The sequence below is a fragment of the Tachyglossus aculeatus genome, chromosome 5, assembly GCF_015852505.1.
Source record: "Tachyglossus aculeatus isolate mTacAcu1 chromosome 5, mTacAcu1.pri, whole genome shotgun sequence".
Lineage (NCBI taxonomy): Eukaryota > Metazoa > Chordata > Mammalia > Monotremata > Tachyglossidae > Tachyglossus > Tachyglossus aculeatus.
The window spans coordinates 1,373,099-1,391,786 of NC_052070.1; the positions used below are offsets into that span (position 1 = coordinate 1,373,099).

General features: G+C 52.6%; 1 protein-coding gene across 6 annotated transcripts in view; it reads right to left on the reverse strand.

Moving 5' to 3' along the window:
* The window catches only part of EBF2 (EBF transcription factor 2), a 213,828-nt gene extending 195,516 nt beyond the window's left edge, over nt 1-18,312 (reverse strand). For 5 of the 6 annotated variants that reach the window (XM_038746493.1, XM_038746489.1, XM_038746492.1 and 2 more), the window contains exons 1-6: nt 18,182-18,312; nt 14,755-14,911; nt 13,775-13,838; nt 13,246-13,301; nt 12,786-12,859; nt 5,250-5,318 (exon numbers count right to left, since the gene is read on the reverse strand). In XM_038746493.1, the coding sequence (XP_038602421.1) occupies nt 5,250-5,318; nt 12,786-12,859; nt 13,246-13,301; nt 13,775-13,838; nt 14,755-14,911; nt 18,182-18,312 (551 nt within the window). The remainder of the gene's footprint in view (nt 1-5,249; nt 5,319-12,785; nt 12,860-13,245; nt 13,302-13,774; nt 13,839-14,754; nt 14,912-18,181) is intronic. The other variant, XM_038746491.1, reaches the window with a different exon arrangement.
* Between the last annotated feature and the right edge of the window lie 376 nt (nt 18,313-18,688).

Genomic DNA, 18,688 nt, shown 5'->3' on the forward strand with positions numbered 1-18,688 from the left:
TGTTTTTATGTGGCTACCAAGTCCCGGTAATTGAAGAGAGGACCATAATGTTCAGCATAAGAAAATTTGGATTTCTTTTCCAAAAATTAACCACCATAAAAATAGGGCCTTTCCATGGTTTTCTACTGCAGATTTCACACAAAAAGCAAGACATTGCTGGAGGCCAAAGATTTGGTAGCAAACGCTGTTAGACCGGGATGTGCCAGGACCACATGTGTGCTTGAGTAACGTGTGTGCACAGATGGTATGTGTGCATGGATCATGTGTGTGTTCACAAATGGTTTGTGTACCCAGGTGGTAAGTGTTCCCAGAAGGCATGTGTGCCCAGCTGCGCATGGATAGGAGGCAGTGGTCCTCTCTGGATCTGCAATTGCAACCTGAGGAAGGATAGGAAATCTACCATGGGGTCAAGGACAGTGCTCCGTGATTTGAGGGAGACCCAAGTCTCCTTGGAGATGAGGACGCTGCTCTGTGGGCGCTGGGTTTGGAAAAAAGCTGGGTCTCACAGGGACCAAGGACAGTGCTCCATGGCTCACAGTAGATCTGGGCCTTGCTGGGGCCAAAGACAATTATCTGTGGGCCCTGGGCATGGAGACCTGGGTCTCACTGGGGCCAAAGATGATGCTCTGTGGCTTGGAGGAGACTGGATCTCACAAGTGCCGAGGACAGTGTTCTGTGGTTCTGAGAGGACACCTGGGTCTTGCTGGGTCCCAGCGGTCAGGGTTGGCATCAGGAGCTGAAGAAAGCAGAACCAGAACTGGGCTTTCCCTGTAAAGCACTGCATCAGCTCTGTATTTCCGTGCCCGTGATCAGTGATCGGTGCCCCTCCCTCTGTGTACCTTCTGATCCCTGCTGAGCACCCCCTCATCCAGCCGCTAATCCTTTATCCCCAACACAGAAACGTCTCAAAACTCTTTCAAATGGGCTATAATGATTTTTTTGTAAGTAGACATGGGACTGTTCCCTACCTCTTCCATCATGCACCTACCCTCCAGAGTCACCCTCTGACTATAACTGGCTGTCAACTATCCCAATCAATCAATCAATCAATCAGTTGTATTAATTGTATTGATTGAGCACTATACTAAATACTTGGGAGAGTACAATTTAGTAGACATATTCCCTGCCTGCAAGGAGCTTACAGTCTAGAGGGGGAGACAGACATTAAAATAAACTGCAGATATGGACATAACTGTTGTGTGGCTGAGGATGAGATGAATAAAGAGCACAAACCCCAACTCAAGGGTGATGCAGAAGGGAGGGGGAATAGGGAAAATGAGGGCTTAGCCAGGGAAGGCCTCTTGGAGGAGATGTGATTTTAATAAGGCTTCTAATGAAGGGGAGAGTGATGGTCTGCCAGATGTGAAGGGGGAAAGGAGTTCCAGAACAGAGGCAGGTTGTGGGTGAGGGATCGGTGGTGAGACAGACGAGACCTAGGTACAGTGTGTAGACTGGCGTTAAAGGAGTGAAGTAAGAGTGTTGGGTTGTACTAGGAAATCAGCAACGTAAGATAGATGATTTGAGTGTCTCCTCACTCAACTTCTCCTCTGAGCTGCAACTCCCTCCCTCCCCACATCAGACAGACCACAACCTTCCCCACATTCAAATCCCTCCTGACAGCCCACTTTCTCCCACATGCCATTCCCAGTTCATTCCCGGCTACCCAAGTGAATTTATTTTTACCTGTCCTCGGCACTTATGCATACACATTTATTCAGCTGTTCTTTCATTTATTTACACAGCATAGCTTAGTGGAAAGAACACGTGTCTTGGGAGTCAGAGGATGTGGGTTCTAATCCCGGCTCTGCCACTTGTCTGCTGTGTGACCTTGAGCAACTTCACTTCTCTGTGCCTCAGTTCCCTCATCTGTAAAATGGGGATTATGACTGTGAGCCTCACGTGGGACAACTTGATTACCTTGTATCTACCCTGGTGCTTAGAACAGTGCTTGGCACATAGTAAGTGCTTAACAAATACCATTATTATTATTATTATTATTATTATTATTATTATTATTATTACTCTACTACCCTCTTGGAATGCAAGTTCCTTGTGGGCAGGAAGGCAACATGCCTCATTGAGCTACTTTTCCAAGTGCTTAGTAGGCTGCACAGCACCCAGGGGATGCTCAATCAATATATCCAGTTGCCCTTGGTATTCGAACTAAACACTACTGCTGATGAAGTTCATCCATGAGTACATGTGTGGCTGTAAAGGTAAATGGGGGCACAGGCCCGGCCACACTGGGCACACAACAAGGTTGTCCCTTGTTGTTTTGAAGCACCTGACACTGCTTTCTGTTTTGCATCATCTCTCTTTTCAAACTGAGCTTTTGCTCAAAGACTTACACTCCCTTCTTGATGGCAGTGAGTTCTGCAAGTCCAGCCTCAGCTAATGACTTCCAGTGTTCATCTGGGATGCAGCGTTATCTGAGGCTTGGTTCTACCTTGTCCCTAGCTCAGTACTACTACTACTACTACTAATAATAATAATAATAATAACAATAATAATAATAATGATAGTAATAGTAATAATAATAATAATGGTATTTGTTAAGTGCTTACTATGTGTCAAGCACTGTTCTAGGCACTGGAGTAGATATAAGGTAATCAGGTTGCCCCATGTGGGGCTCACAGTTTGAATCCTGTGAGAAGACTGTAGAGAAGCAGTGTGGCTCAGTGGAAAGAGCATGAGCTTGGGAGTCAGAGGTCATGGGTTTTAATCCCAGCTCTGCCACTTGTCAGCTATGTGACTTTGGGCAAATCACTTAATTTCTCTGTGCCTCAGTTCCCTCATCTGTAAAATGGGGATTAAGACTGTGAGCCCCATGTTGGATAACCTGATCACCTTGTATCCCAACCAGAGCTTAGAACAGTGCTTTGCACATAGTAAGCACTTAATAAATATCATTATTGTTATTATTATTATTAATCTCCATTTTACAGATGATGTCTTAATCCCCATTTTACAGATGAGATAACTGAGGCACAGAGAAGTTAAGTGAGTTGCCCAAAGTCACACAGCTGACAAGCTGCAGAGGTGGGATTAGAGCTCACAACCTCTGACTCTCAAGCCTGCACTCTTTCCACTAAGCCATGCTGTCTCTCTACTACCACTGCCCTGTGGTCCTGACCCCATCTTCCACACAGCTCTGTTGCATAAACCCGGTGGATGGGAGGGTCTGAATGGGTCCTCAGTTCTCCCAGGCTCTAGCTGAGCTGAGCATCCTTCCCCTTCAAAGAGGAAACTCAGACTTCAACCCCATCCTCTCTGTGATGCAAAGTGAATGACTCCTGCAGACTTGCAGACCCATCCCATGGAAGGGCAGAGACAAAGAGAGAAAGGAGAGCCTCTGGGGCAAAACCAAAGCCCTAATTAGCTTGTATCTACCCCAGCACTTAGTACAGAGCCTGGCACATAGTAAGTGCTTAACAAGTACCATAAAAAAATAGAAGCAATCCAAATGTATCAGTTTGCAAGCAAAGTTTTCCTTTAAACGCAATGCACACCATTCGCCATTTGGGATGTGTGTTGGGTGGGGGATTTGTTAGGAGGTATTCTTGTGAGTGAGTGCTGGGCTTCAGAGGAAATACATTTCAGATGACACACGGCCATTGCTGGACTGTTTTGTTGCGGAGGAGACAGTAAAAGTGAACTTCTTAATTACATAAAACCCCTTCATTAACGGTGAAGATAAAACTTACGCCTTCTCAAAATTGGTTTTGGCAAACAGGCCCAGATCTCAGGCAAGTGCCAGAGGGAGAACAGCCCTTTCTTAAGAAAGTAAACCCCTGAAACATCCTGCCTGGAACTGACCGGGGAGCTCCAGAGGAGGGACAAATGGAAGGCGGGGAGGGACTCGGGGATCAGCCAGGTGGGAGTCGTGAGGAATCAATGGCTGCCCTCCCACCCCCTCTCTTAATGTGGAGGGGTGCTAATGGCCCGGGGGCTGCTCTCAGTGTGCTGGGAGCTTTTCAGGCTGATCCCAAGAGTCTTCTGATTTGGGACGCATTTTCAAAACCCCAAATTCGAGGAGTGTGAAAATGGCAGAGAGAAGAGAGGAGAGGAGAGCTCAGACCGCTGTCCAGGGCTGTGCCCAGGGGCTCAGTCAGGCCTGGAGAGCCCAGTCCTGCAACCACAATGGCTGAGCAGCATTGGGCAGATCACGAGCCTGTCCCTGGAGCAGAGTGCTGTCTTTCAGGTTCAGCCTCCACCCACCGATCGATTACCTGTGAAACTCAGAACCACAAAATATACTTTGACTTCCATTTGCCATTTGGTATGAAATAATCTGTTCAGGCCAAATAGTCCATTTCAGGGCTAACCATGAACATCTTGCATTGCCCAAAAGAGAGAGCTCCATACAAGGCTAAAGAAGTTCCAAGCAGCTCCCAAAAATCACCTTGAGTCCCCTAAAGTGGCAGAATAATCCACACATCTGGACAACATGCATATCCTGCATGCTAGCCAGAAGACCTCACGACTATTTATTACACTCCACCCCCCAAGAAGCTGTACAACAGCTCTTGGGGTGCCTGCGGTGGCAAGCACCCTACGATTTAGAAGAACGACCACGGCCCAGAGAGGCTAAAGCATGTGACCAAAATCCTACAGCCGGTTCATGGCTATGCCAGGATTCTGATCCACATATTCTGGCATGGAGTCCTGTGTGCTGACCATTAGTGACCACTGTTCAACCTGGAGGGAAACGCCCCACTTCAGCCTCCAAATCCAACACCACTCTACAACACGGAAACATGGACATTTGCGGAGTTCAATGGAGACGTCTCACTAGCTCCCAAGTTTGGCTCTAAGCACGACTGCCACCCCGGCAATGGTTAATGAAACAGAAGGCTGATATTCGACAATGTCTCTTCCAGGGATCTGGTTAAACCCAGCCCTGCTGATTAAGAGAGATGTCACACCCTGGCCACCCATGGAATATTGGTTAAACTCAAATTAGCGTACGGTAAGATGACTCGGCGTTTGATTTCCAATCATGCATTAAATCCGAAAAGCTCCTCCATGGCCCTCCATGGAGAAGCCAGACCTGCACATGGACAACCAGTGGTCTTCACACTGGGGGCCTCTTAGAACACACACCCCAGCCACACACACACACACACACACACACACACACACACACACACACACACACACACACACACACAAACACACGTGCAGCATCAGGGGCCCAACCATCAGCACTGTGGTTCACAGAGAACACATCACGAGGGTTTCTTTCCTACCTGTCAATGATGACTGGGTCTGAAGGAGTCTCGTTTCTGTTTCCACAACTCTTCTTTTCACAGCACCGACTTTTGGTTGGGGAGAGAGGGAAAAAGAAGTCAAAAATATACAATGAGCATAATTTGTCCAAATTCACCACTTTCCCCATCTACATAGCCCTACTAAAGTCACACCTTTCCCAAGAGGCCTTCCCTGACTAACCCCTTTTCAACCTCCCTTCTGTGTCACCTATGTACTTGGGCCTGTACCTACCCCAGCCTCACAGCGCTTATGTCCATATCCTTATACTCTGTCACTTCTTCTATCTGTAATTTATTTTACTGTTTTTCTCACCAGCTAGATCGTAAGCTGCTTGAGAGCAGGGAACATGTCTACCAATTCTATTGTATTGTACTCTCTCAAGGGCTTAATACAGTGCTTGGCACCCAGTAAGTCTTCAATAAATACCACTGGATTGATTGATTAATTGAAGTCACAATAAAATTATGTATGAGGATAAATCATTGCTTATGTAGAATCTCCATGTACTTTACAGACATTAGTCCTCTCATTTACCCCAAATTCCTGGAACATAAATAAGGAGGGGATGGAGGACCACTATTGATTACATTTTCTGAAAGAAAAATTACTGAGCAGAGAGAGGAGGAGGGGCTGAATCAGAGAGGGCACAGGCACACTTTCCATTCTGGCTGCTCTCCTTTCAACTGCTCTTTTCCAAAACGGAGCCTGGAATCAAAGGGCCCTACAGACTTCCACTTGGGATCCCTGGGCCAAAAGCTGTTAAAGGAGGGGGTGATTAGGGGCAGGAAAGAGGTGAGTCTGAAGTGGGAAAGGAAGAGAAAAGAATAAGGAAATGAAAATGGATGGTTTAAGGAGAAAGGTAAAGGAATCAGGGTTTTCTTTGAGGTGAAAGAAATGATTCCAAGAGATTTATTAGTAGTAGTAGCAGTAGTAGTATATTTGTTAAGCACTTATTCTATGTTAAACACTGTTCTAAGCACTGGGGTAGATACAAGTTAATCATATAGGACACAGTCCTTGTCCCATGGGAGCCGCACAATGTAAGTAAGAGCAAGAACAGGAATTGAATCTCCATTTCACAGATGAGAAAACTGAGGCACAGAGAAGTTACATGACTCGCCCAAGGTCACACCATAAGCAAGTGGCAGAGACAACATTAAAACACAGGTCCTCTGACTCCCAGGCCCGAGCTCTATCAGCTAGACCACCCTGCTTCCTGTTGTAAAGATAGTGCAACAGTTGCATTGGATCCTGGAGGGCAAACAGTTAGGACACAGGAAAAGGGCCTGTGGAATTTAGGTGGTTACCAGAAGGAATCTTAGGTGACGAAAGATTAGAGGAAGGACTTCAGCACACCATGCTGCCCACCTGCAGTTTGCCAAGCTGCCTTCGGGGCTCTGAAGTGCCTCCAGGCCTCCTATGGCCAATATAGAGGCTCCATTGACTGCCAGGTCCGTGCTGCAGGATGCTGGCAAGTGGCTTGGGTTGCTTGGGGTGGGGCCCGGAGTGGGGCTGGGGCCAGATTAAGGTCCCAGCCGTGCCCTGGGCTAGCAGTCCCTCGTTGTCCTTCCTGGGGTTGGAGGACTTCTGACCCCAGATAAGTGATAAGTGATAAGTGTCTGCCATGACAGTAAGAGTGGTGAGGTGGAAGGGGGTGGGGTTGGAGGCTGGCGAGAAGTGGGGTGACACTGGGGTGGGGAGGCCATGGTGGACCCCCTGAGGTGGTGGGCCCAACCAATTCTAGGGTAAATTCAGGCCTGCTCCTGCCTGGAACTATAACTCTGAATCCTGCTGCTCTTAGAACTCTTACTACTCCTACCACTCTTACTGCTCACTGTAGACAGGGAATGTGTCTGCTTATTGTTATATTGTACTCTCCCAAGTGCTTAGTACAGAGCTCTGCACACAGTAATTGCTCAGTAAATATGACTGAAATAGAATTGAATGACTAGTCCTACCACTCTTATTACTCCTACTATTCCTACTACTCCCCCCACTCCTCCTCCTCCTATTACTACCACTACCACCATTCCTCCTACCCCATGGCCCCTACTAATGCCACTAGTCCTCTTACTTTTGCCGTGCCTACTCCTACTCCTAACACTCTGACTACTGCCCCTACCTTAGCCTACGCTCTGTGGCTAGACTGGACATTTCCCTTTTATCAACAACCAAAAAATGTATAATCATTCCTTTTGAAATTATTCTCCAGTTAGCACATGGCTGATATCAGAGTTATCAATAGGCTAAACACAGTGTGAAGTCATGTGACAGTTTTCTGAACCAACAATAACTCGGAAGTCTATTCACAGCTCAGCCACTGCCTTGTGGACCCCCAGTCTTTCTGTCCATTCGTTTATTCATCTGGAAAATGGGAAGCAACACCTCTGAGATGTATGGATCAGCTAAGGAATCATTGTAAAGAGCTCAGGGGAACAAACTATTGAGATGTTCAAGAATTGAATACAGAAAAATGATTTTTTTCCTCTAAAATTCCGGATTATATCACTGGGATATTTTGAAAAAAAAAAATGATTTGCCCATTGTCTTTGCAACAACTTTAGTTTTTTTCTTGAAATTTTTAAGCCAACCCAAGATTCGTACCAATGAAATGCTAGTCTGTCCTCTTTCTTTTTCGCTTGCTCTCTTCTTCCTCCTTCAGTCCAATCACTGTAGGATTGTTTATCTCTCCAGTGCCGATCACCATAGCACCTTGGCACACAGCACACGGATCGCTGTTGCAGCAATCACCCACATTTGAAAGCCACGTACGTGTTAACTAGAGAATGTCAAAGCAGACGATCTCATTCGACATTGCCAGCATGTTAACTGAACCCAAAATGTGTATGCAAAGCTGCATACAATTTAAGAAAGAACACACACAATGTCAAAATGTGCCCGTCTGTTTAGCGTTGTGGGGATGGTCCAGGGGCCGGGTGAGTTTGCAAAATTCCTTAGCTGAATTGAACTGTTTTCCATGAGGATTTCCTCTGACAGAAGAAAAGCAGATAAAAATGTCTGACTGGAGCCAAGGTGATACAGTGTGGAGGGTTAGCTGGGGGAAATGAACAAATGCTTCCAATTGAACCCTGAGATCCAACCTGGCTCCTCTTCCCAACAGGGAGGCACTGGAACTCCTGCCATGCTCACAATGTATAGCTGGACAAAAAAATGGAAGGAAACCCACTCTGACTCTCCTCTTTACCAACTACATTGAGAACAGTGAAGGAAGCCCCCTCAGATTTAACTATTCTGGAGGCTCTCTTAGACCCTTTTTATTAAAAAAATAATAATGGAGGCAAATTTATCCCAATTTTTATTTGTTGGGGTGTGGTTCTGGTCTCCAGGCTTCAATGGGACCAGCTCTTCAATCAATCCATCATGGGAATTTATTGAGTGCTTACTGCGTATAGAGTATTGTGCTAAATGCTTGGAAGAGACCCGTGACTCCAAGGCCGTTAACCAACCAGCTATTGGAGTTTGAAAACACCCTAGTGGAATTACATCACCTTAGTTAAAAACAGAGACTGGCACCTTAAGCGACCCAATGCAGTGCCAGGATGTGCTTACCACTGACAGAAGAAGCCATATTACTGCTTTTAACCCGACTTCGGGCGGGGTTAAGCATTTTTCAAGGGGGTGGATGAGCGCCGTGTGCAGAGCAGTGTCCTAAGCGCTTGGGAGAGGACAATAGCAGGCACATTCCCTGCTCACACTGACCTTACAGTCTTAAGGATGAAAGGAGGCTCCTTTCGATGAATGAAAGACCCTTCTGTATTTTTGTTGGTTCCTTGGAGGCGGCTCTGGCCTCTGAAGCCTCCCCTAAGCATCTCTGATCATTCTACTCGTTGGAGAGCTTTCCTCCGCAGCTTCTCCCCAACCCCCAGACAGGTCTTCCTCGGCGAGGGGAAGCACTGAGCTGCGTTAGAGAGGAGAGGAAGACTGGCGGCCGGGCTGCCTCTAGCATGTATTTTCCAGAAAGAAGGGGGTCAAGCCACCCCAGAGAGGAACCCCGGGGGTCCGGCCAGTCAGTCAAGCTACTGTTCAAGACAACTAGGAGCCTCCTTGCCCTCCAAAATGGTTTTAAAATTCAACCCTCAACTTTCAAAAATCTGTCTCTAATTTCAAACTCAAATAAGCGCACAGCATGGTGGCTTTTGTTTTGTTTTCTTCTCCCCAACTCCTCCCTGTGATTGCATAACAAAAGTGTCTAAATTCACACCATCTGGCCGATAAAGACACAGACCCCAATGCCCGGCTGGTCCATCTGATTAGGCTCCTGCCTAGCCGGAGCCTTGTGGCAAAAGTCACAGCTGTGGGGCTTGCTTGCACTCAATACAACTCTGTTATTAGCCAGCTGTAGGCCTTGAGACTACTTCTGTTCAAATTATAATATCTTTTAACCCTCTGAGCATTGGCGGCCCAGGGGCGGCTGGCAGCAGCATAACAACTAGACCCTCTCCTGGCTAATCATTGGCCAAATGAAATAAAGGGGGGGAAAAGTTATTCCTTGAGAGGAGATTTTATTTTTTAACCTCTTATTTTAGCTCTCGAAGGTAAGAGAGGAATTGTGAGAATCGAGTTTATCCGTGGAAGGTGGTGAATAAAGTGCCCAGAATATATATTGATAAAAACGTCCAGGTACGCCAAAGGGAGCCAATGCAAAAGAGACTAATTAGGCAAACTAATTATTGGGGAGCTGAGCCTCTGATTGCTTCTGCGGACGTGATTTAGACGGCGCTACCCATTTCGCTAAACGAAGGGGTGCCGGGGTGGTTGGCCGGGGGGGGGGGGGGGGGAGGGCGACAAGGGGGTATTTTTCCCGCGGGAAACACCCGGCTCTGACTCTCTCGTTCCCGGGGCGGGGCTGGAAAACATGTTTGGGATTTATTAATGGGACCCCCACCCCCGCTCCGGGGGCGAATCACAGCCCAGAAAAATCACTTGTTTATTTGTCATTACTAAATTGCGGGGACCAGGGGGGACGGAGATCCAGTTTAGAAAATAGCAGCACATTTTCAGAATTTTCAACTGCAGAGCAGTTACAGAACATTAAATTTTTATATACTGTTACTAATGCTGACTAAACTAGAGGCTTTAAAAATGGATGCGGCCACTTAAACCGCATAAAATGAGGAGGCTTTGATTGGGCTTAAAAATAAAAACGTCAACCTTAACTACTGCCGGATGGGGGTACACAAGTATGATTCAAAGTGATAGGTGTGATGCATCAAACAATGGGCTAGAACCTTTTTAAGAAGGGTAATCTCTCTAAACAAAGACATTTGAAAGGGAGTGGGGTGTGGGACAGGTCTTTGATTAGCCAACCAAATCAAAAGGCTTTGCCTATATAATCTAGGCATTACATGGGAAATGAATCTTGGAATTGTATTTTCTTCCTGAGCTAATCTATCAAGGGGCAGTTCCGTATCCACGGAATAATGAACTATCTCCTTATGTTTGTAGCCTGGCTCTGTCCCCCATCTCTAAGGCCCGGGAGAACGATGCTTGATTCCTGTCAGCTGAGGTCCGTTGCAAAGATGAACTTTGCACTTGCGAGATCTTTTTTATTTTTTGTACGTGATATTGGGGAAAAAACAAGAATGCCCTCTAGACAGGTTCGGGGAGGGAGGAGTGGGGGTCGAGGCCCATGGAAAACAATCTGAAATAAATCAGGTGTCATTGAGTGTCTGAAAAATATCAAGTCTGGTCGTTGAATAAATCGGGAAGTTTGGCTTCATTTCCTAAATTAACAGCAGAAGGATGAACTGAAGTTTCGCCAAAGCAGAGCACATCGAGGTGACAGAAACAAGGTAGTTTGGAGGAGAAATGTGGAAGTTCTAGGGAAGTTCTAGGTCCTGACGAAAACATCTTCAAAGTTTCCCTTCAGTATACGTCTCTCTCACCGTGTAATTCCTTGTTCCTCACACCTCCCTGGGATAGAGGCTAACCAGGAATTTTAAAGCACCCTAATGCTAGCCGAGAAAAATAAAGGTGTTTTGTCATCATCATAATCAACACCATCGATGGTATTTATTGACTGCTAACTATGTTCAAAGGCACTGTACTAAGCGCTTGGGAGAGTACAATAAAACAGAGTAGGTAGACAAGTTCCCTGCCCACAACGAGTTCGCAGTCTAGTGGGGGAGACACACAGTAATATAAAGAAGTATACATTTATAATCGTCCTGTTCATTTCTACCAAAGAACCATCTAGCTACCCTGAGAGAGAGTCGCATCTTTCACCGTAATTCCAAGAAAGCCAGCCTGCCTGCCATATGGGGACATGGCCCCTTGTGGTCACCTGGTCCCTTCCTCGTTCTGCGGACCCGGATCCCTGGTCTAACTGGGGGGCGGACACTGGATCCCGCGGTGGCGGGGGGGGGGGGGGGGCGGCCGGGTCGGTAAACAGCGAAGCCGTTTCCACTCAATAAATTTATTTATTGAGCGCCAACTGGCCGAGGAGCATTGAACTAAGCACTTGGGACAGTTCGATACAGTAGAAGTGGTAAAGGAACGCCTAGGCAATACATTTCCTGGCGGGGAAAGTGTTCTCGCAAAATCCACGGGTGCCTTCGACTCGGCACACTCGCGGGCTTGTGTTAAAGCCGATAGCAACTCTACATTGAGAGGGGCGACTTCAGCCTAAAACCGGCGCTCGGGGCGTTCGCTCCTTCCGCGAGGAGACACCGCTCTGACCGCCCATCCCCCGGCCCCACCAGGAGCCCCGGGATCCACCCGGGACCCCCCGGGACCCCCGGCCCCTAACCTCAGGTGGGTGAGGGCAATGGCTAGGCCTGAGTCCCGGGCTAGGCCTGAACGCGCTGGGCGCCCAGAGCAGTCCTCCCCTTTCGTGGCTACAACACGGAGGAGGAAACCCCCGGCTATCTGGACCCGGAGGGACAGCAACCACTCTCTCCGGCAATGTCCAGAATAATAACAATAATAATAATTGTGGTACTTGTTAACAGCTTATTATGTGCCAAGCACTGTACTAAGCGCTGGGGCGGACGCAAGCAAATCGGATTGGACACAGCCCCCTCTCTCGTGGGACTCAGAGTCTCGGTCCCCATTTTACAGATGAGGGAACTGAGGCCCCGAGAAGTAAAGTGGCTTTCCCAAGGTCCCACAGCAGACATGTGGAGGAGCCGGGAAACACGCTTTTGGGCCTGGGGGCTGGGGACAGTAAAGGTGACCCGAGGTGGCGGCGGCGGCGGGGACGACGACAGAGATGAAGTGGGGGGAGGGGAGATGAAGCGGTTGGGGGTGGGGAGGGTGAAGGGGGACTGGAAACTTGGGAAGAGAACGAAGGTAGGACGGCCGGGATGGGTGGAGGGCAGGTGAGCGGAAGGATGAGGAGAAAAGGGGGATAGGGGAGGGAGGGGGAAGTGAAGGGATAGACGAAGGAGAAGGGAGGTGCGGTGGAGAGAACGGGTGAGGGGCGGAGGGGTGGAGATATGCGGAGGAAGGAGCGGGGCAGCGCGCCCCAGGAAAGGGGGTCCAGCTGCTCTTACCTGCACATGACCTCGTGGGTGAGCAGGACGCGGCACATCTCTGGGTTCTTGTTCTGGCCCTCGTAGGCGATGGGCTGGCGGGAAGGGGGGCGGGGGAGGATGGAGAGAGGGGCAACGGGACATTGTGAAACAAACCCCACGGATCGGTCGACTCGCCTTCTCCCGTGGAGAGAGAAATCGGGAATCGACGCGGTTGTCTCGTTTTAGAAATGAAAAGCCCAATCCTTGACCCAAGTGAGCGGATATTTTTCGGGGAAAAAATCGTTGAAGGATCCGGATAATGGCAAAACTCGCCATTCCAAAAGACAAAAGTCAAGGTCAATTGCCCCCCCCCCCCCACAAGCCGGGGCGGGAAGGGGAAGTTTGGGGGAGATGGTGGGTCAGAGATGGGGAGGAGTCGGGTTCCGGGGAGCTGGAAGGGGTGGGGGGGCAGAGAACCGAGGCGCTTTGCTCGGCTCACCTGTTTGGTGACTGAATCAATGAGTCTCACGAAGAGATCTTGCTCTGTCCGAACACCTGGAGTGGGGGCAGAGAAGGCAAGAAAGACATTCATCTCTCCCGGTCCTTCTCGCCACTCAATCCATCCATGCATCGAGTTCCCACTTCCCCGCCCTCAATTCGCCGAGGAAACTGGCCGTCTACCCAGAGTCGCGTGGAGGGTTAAATCCCCGATCCGGATTCCAGGCTTAAAAGTAAAATACAACTGTGGTGGGTTTGCTTTGTTTTTTTTTGTTTTTTGTTTTTTCCCGGCTGAGCCAAGTCTCCGGTCTCCACCGCCCAAACGCTCCGGATGACTTTCTGTGGCCTCCCCTTGCGGGGCAGCCTCAGTGGGGGTCAACCGGCCTCGGCTCCGGCCCTCCGGCCCGGAGGTCCACCGCGGCCCGGAGCCCCCTCCCCCGGCCTCCCCCGGCCTGTCTCCTCCCCCGGCCTCCCCCGGCCCGGGCCGTCCCGTCCCGTCCCGTCTCCCCTCGGGCCCAGCCCGCACTGACCGTTGCTGTAGAGTAGCTGGAGTTTGTAGTGGGTCCCGTTGTTGGTCTTTTCGTTGCCTTGTTCCTGCGGAGGGACGAGAGCAGCCTGTTCCCCGCGCCGGCCCGGGACACGGAGGGCAGGGCAGGGCAGGGGCAGGGAGGGGCCCTGCCGGGACGCCGGGGTCCCAGGACCGAAAGGCGCACGCCTCCAGCACCCTCCCCCCGCCACGCACACGCCCTCGGCCTCCATCCCCGCTCCGGGCCGGAGGGAACCCCTCCTCTGCGTCTTCCCCCGCAGGCCCTGGATGCGGCCGGGCGCGCCCGGCCCTCGGATGGTCTCCCCGAGCCCGGCCAGCCTGGCTCCCGCCGGGACAAGGGCCCCCACGCACCAACGCGGCGGGGGGCGCACTCGGGGGGGGGCATCCCGGGCCCGGGCCGGTCCGATCTTGTCCGGTCCGGCCCGGCCCGGGCCCTCGAGGCCGGGATCCGTTCCCTCTGGGAGGCCGAGGGCCGCCGCTGAGGAAAGTGTCTTGGAGCCGGGGGTCCCTACCTCCCCGATAACGGGGGTCGGGGGCGCGGGGAGATCCCGGCTCCGGGGGAACACGATTTTAACCCGACCTGAGAGCGACAGCGCGTGGAAAAATCGCAACAAGCGAGGGCCGCGGCCGCCAGACCGAGTTTCTACTCCGGAGCCCCTTGGGCAGCGGGGCCGGCCGTGGGCCTCGGGGTCGACCGTGGGCAGCGGGACCGACCGTGGGCCGCGGGGCCGTGAGCGCAGCTGGGGCAGGGGGCAGAGAGGAGGGGAGCAGAGGAAGTAGAGGGGGGAGCGGGGAGGACGGTGATTTAAAGGCTCTGGGTGAGATTGGCCCATCTATCATCCTCGGTGATTCGCAGGGCACAGATGGGAACCGTGGGCTCCAGGGCAGTTGGGATGGCGTGGAGGGAGGCGAGAGGACCCCTCACCCCGGCCCCACGAGCCGCTCCCTCGTCCCGCCACTCACTTTGTCATTCTCGACAAAGTCCACGAACGCCGTCCTCTCGATCTCCACGGGCTGGCCTTGCCGGTCGTACAGCGCCAGGACAAAATGGAAGAAATTGGATTTCCGTAAATTGGAAGGCGGCTGCTTCTCGAAGTGCGCCCGGGACAGCGCTACCCCACTGCGAGAGAGCAAAGTGGCCGAGAGGGAAAGGAGTCGTTAGCGGGGCCAGTCCTTAAACCACGCATCGTGTGCTTCCCGACGGCCGGGCGCCCCCCGTCCCCTCCGCCCGCGCCCCCAACGCCTCCCCTCCAACGCCCGCTGCCCCCCGGCCCTCCGGAGCCCGCGGGACGAGCCCCGGGCAGGGTGCGGGGGGTGTGCGTGTGTTTGTGCGGGGGAGAGAGAGAGAGAGAGAGAGAGAGAGAGAGAGAGAGAGAGAGAGTGTGTGTGTGTGTGTGTGTGTGTGCACGGGCGCTTGGAAGCGGGAAGGGGGCTACTTTGGAGATGGGTTCCGGACGGTTTGAAGTCTAGACTCCCCGGGGCCGGGGTCCGTCCAGACCTCTCGCCAGGGCCTTCCTCCCAACGCCCGCCGGCTCGGAGGGTGGCACTGCCCGGTGGGACCGGCGGCCCCCGGAGGATCAAGAGTCCCGGCTCCGTTTCCATCGGCTCCCCCCGCCCCAAATCGACTTCTGCCTTTCCCTTCCGCCGACGCCTGCTCTGAGCCTCAGCTCAGGGGTGCCAGGGGCAAGAGGAGGTGTTTGCTGGGTTTTTTAGGGGGGTGGGTAGGCCGGATTTCTTCCTCCGGCTTTCGGGCGCGACGCTTGCCTCCTTCCCTCCTTGGACCTGACTGCCTCCCTGTTTCTAAAGAGGAGCAACACTGGAGCTCAGGAGAATGGACCTGAAAACCTCCCCCGAAATCCGGCCAAACCGTCGTTGTTATTATTATTATCATCATCATTTCACCAATGTCTCGTGAGGACGACGGTGATGATGATGACGATGATGATGGTTTAAGGGCAGGTTTTTCCCAGGCCCATGAAAAAGGAAATGGATCGGAGTTCTGAAAAGTCGCCCCCGACTCCAACATTCTGAGCTCCGGGGTGGGTCAATGCCACCTCCCACCCTCTCCCTTATTCATTCATTCAATCGTATTTATTGAGCGCTTACTGTGTGCAGAGCACTGTACTAAGCGCTTGGGAAATACAAGTTGGCAACATATAGAGACGGTCCCTACCCAACAGTGGGCTCACAGTCTAGAATGAGCTCGATCCGGAGGGAAGGGATGTGCCTTTGGGAGGAGAAGCTTAAGAGTGTTGAAACTGGAGAATTCAAGTTCCCTCTCGGTGGTTGGAAGGTGAGAGAACCCGCAGCCCCGGTGTTCCCTGCAGAAAATGCGGCCAAGATCAAGTCCGAGACTGCGGAGCGGTGTTTGTAAAGGAGACAGACAGACAGATTCACGCTCACAAGATCAGGCCAAAGGATGAGCGTGGATGTGTTTGGGTGTGTTTGTGAAGGAGGCACACAAGCCCGGATACATTGGTACACACGAGATTGGAGCCACCTATGCGTGTGTGTGTGTGGATATGTGTTTTTGTACAGGAGACACACTCACAAGATCAGGTCCGAGAATTGGTGTGTGTGTGTGTGTGTGTGTGTGTGTAGGAAATACACACACGCACACACATACAAGACTCGGTCAACGGATGCTTATATGTATGTTTGTTTGAAGGGGACCTACAAACCACTACACTCATAAGATTAGGTCCAAGGATGCATGTGTGTGTGTGAGAGACAGAGAGAAACACACACACACACATACACACACACATAGAGCGTGGGGCCGCCCTGGACAGCCCCGCAGACGGCACTAAATGGGATTCTCGGGGTCAAACTTGGCTTGGAAGCACACCTCGTCGCCCTTGGCCGCGGGCTGCATCAATGCCGCCCTAACGTGCCCTGGGTCCTGGAGGGGGCACCCGGGCTGACCCCGGCCAGACTCGGGCCGGACTCGGAACAGCAGGCCGGAGGCAACGACTCCGCTTACACGAAAGAAGATCCGTTTGGGACGCCATCTCCCTCTCCCTGTCTTTCTTTTCCGCCTGATGGGACGGGCTCTCCCACAGGCCTTTAGGCTTTCCTTGTGGACAAACCTCAGGTTACTGCGGCAGGGGAATAGCTGGTTAGAGGAGGGGACACTCCCGACACACACACACACGAGGTCATGGGCGGGGGGGGTGAAAACAGGCCGCTCGCCCGGCGGCTAGCCCGCCGCCGCCTGATGGTCCACTGGTCCCCAACTCTGAAACGGAGCGCCCGGGCCCTCGCTCGGAACCAGGCACTTTCCTGGGTTCCCGTCCCGGGCGGTGAGAGCCGGGGGCGGGCGGGGGTGGTGTCCGGGCAGTCGTGAGGGTCCCGGGGTTAGAGTCGGGGGTCGGGGGGGGAGGGTCCCTCCCGGACCAGTGGGATCCCTCCCGTCCCCGACGCCCAGAAAGCCGGTCCGGGCCCCGGGTGCGTTCCCGCAGAGACGGGTTTTGGCTAGGAAACGGTTTGAGGCCGAAAGACTCCCTCTCCTCTCCCCGGGAGCGGGACGTGAGGGCCGGAGGGATGCTGAGCCCGAGGAGGCTCGGACCATCCGCGCGGGCCTCGAGCCCCGACCCCAGCAGCCCAAGCCCCCCGGCAAACCTGCTCGCGGCTGGAAACCCCAGAGGAAGCTTCGGACACGGGGCCGACTCCCGAGAGCCCCAAAACTGCAGGTGGGGAAGTTTCGGGAGCAGGTTGGGGTGTGAGGATGTGTGTGTGTGTGTGTGTGTGTGTGTGTGTGTGTGTGAGTGAGTGTGTCGGGGGAGGGATGGGGGGTGCCTAGTTGTGTGTGCCTAGGTGTGTGGCTTCGACGGGAACTGAGCGGTTTCCTGCTCTCTGCCCGCCCTGGACCACCGAAGGGCTCTCCCTCCTCTCTCTCTCTCCTCTCTCTCTCTCCACGTCCTTCTTCCATTTCCAGGCTCCCTGCGACCCTCCGCCGGGCGAGAAGCCGCGCCGAACCGGGAGGGGAGGGAAAGGAGGGGAGGGGGCGTGGGAATCCCAAACTCGGCCGGGTCGGGCCGGGCCGCCCAACTTCTCGTCCCGCCGGGAGCTGGGGCGCGCCCGGGCCGGCAGGAGAGGGGCCCGGGGAAACAGCCCCTTCTAGGGCGACCCCGAGGCAAGCGCATCTGGGGAGGGGTCGCCGGGGATTGCAGGCTCCCCGGCTCCTCGCCTAAATTTCCACCGCCAGATTGGCCGAAAGTGGAAATCAATGCCATCGCCACGCTAAGCCCCAGCCCGGAGGGAGCCAGGCGACAGATGGGGGAGAGAGAGAGGGCGAGAGCGAGCTGGAGAGCGAGGGAAAGGGAGAGGGCGAGGGGGCGGCCTTGCTTGGGGTTTTGTCTTCCAAACGAGCCGGCGCCTTTTCCCTTACCTCTGTGCCGCTACGTTGGCGTCCACCACCCCGACGTTCCTCACCCAGGATCTGACCGACTCCATCTCGGCGCCCAGGGATTTCTCTTTCAGAGCTGGTCCTCTTCCTAAAGTGTCTTGAATCCCGAACATTTAAGCCGCCGGCCCCGCTCGGGCTTCGGAAAACAACGCAACACTCGGCGTGCACCCGACCTCTCCTTCTCCCCCGCCCTCAAAACAAAACAAAAAAAATCCCCAGAAAAGTTTAGAGCGGCGCTCTCCCTCTCGTTTTCTCTCCTAGGCTTCTTCTGCTTCGCGCGCTGGCGAACCAGGGCCGTCAAAGTTTCTCCTTGGCCAAGTGAGTTCTACGGCTTTGGTTCTCCTCCTTCTTCACCTTCTTGGTCCTGGTCCTGGTCCTTCTCCCCGTCCTCCTCCTCTCGCCTAAATCATCCTGCCAGCATCGCGGCAGCGCTGCGCCCCGGCTCTGCTGTCGGCGAGGGGCATCAGCTGCTCCCGGGGAAACGGAGAA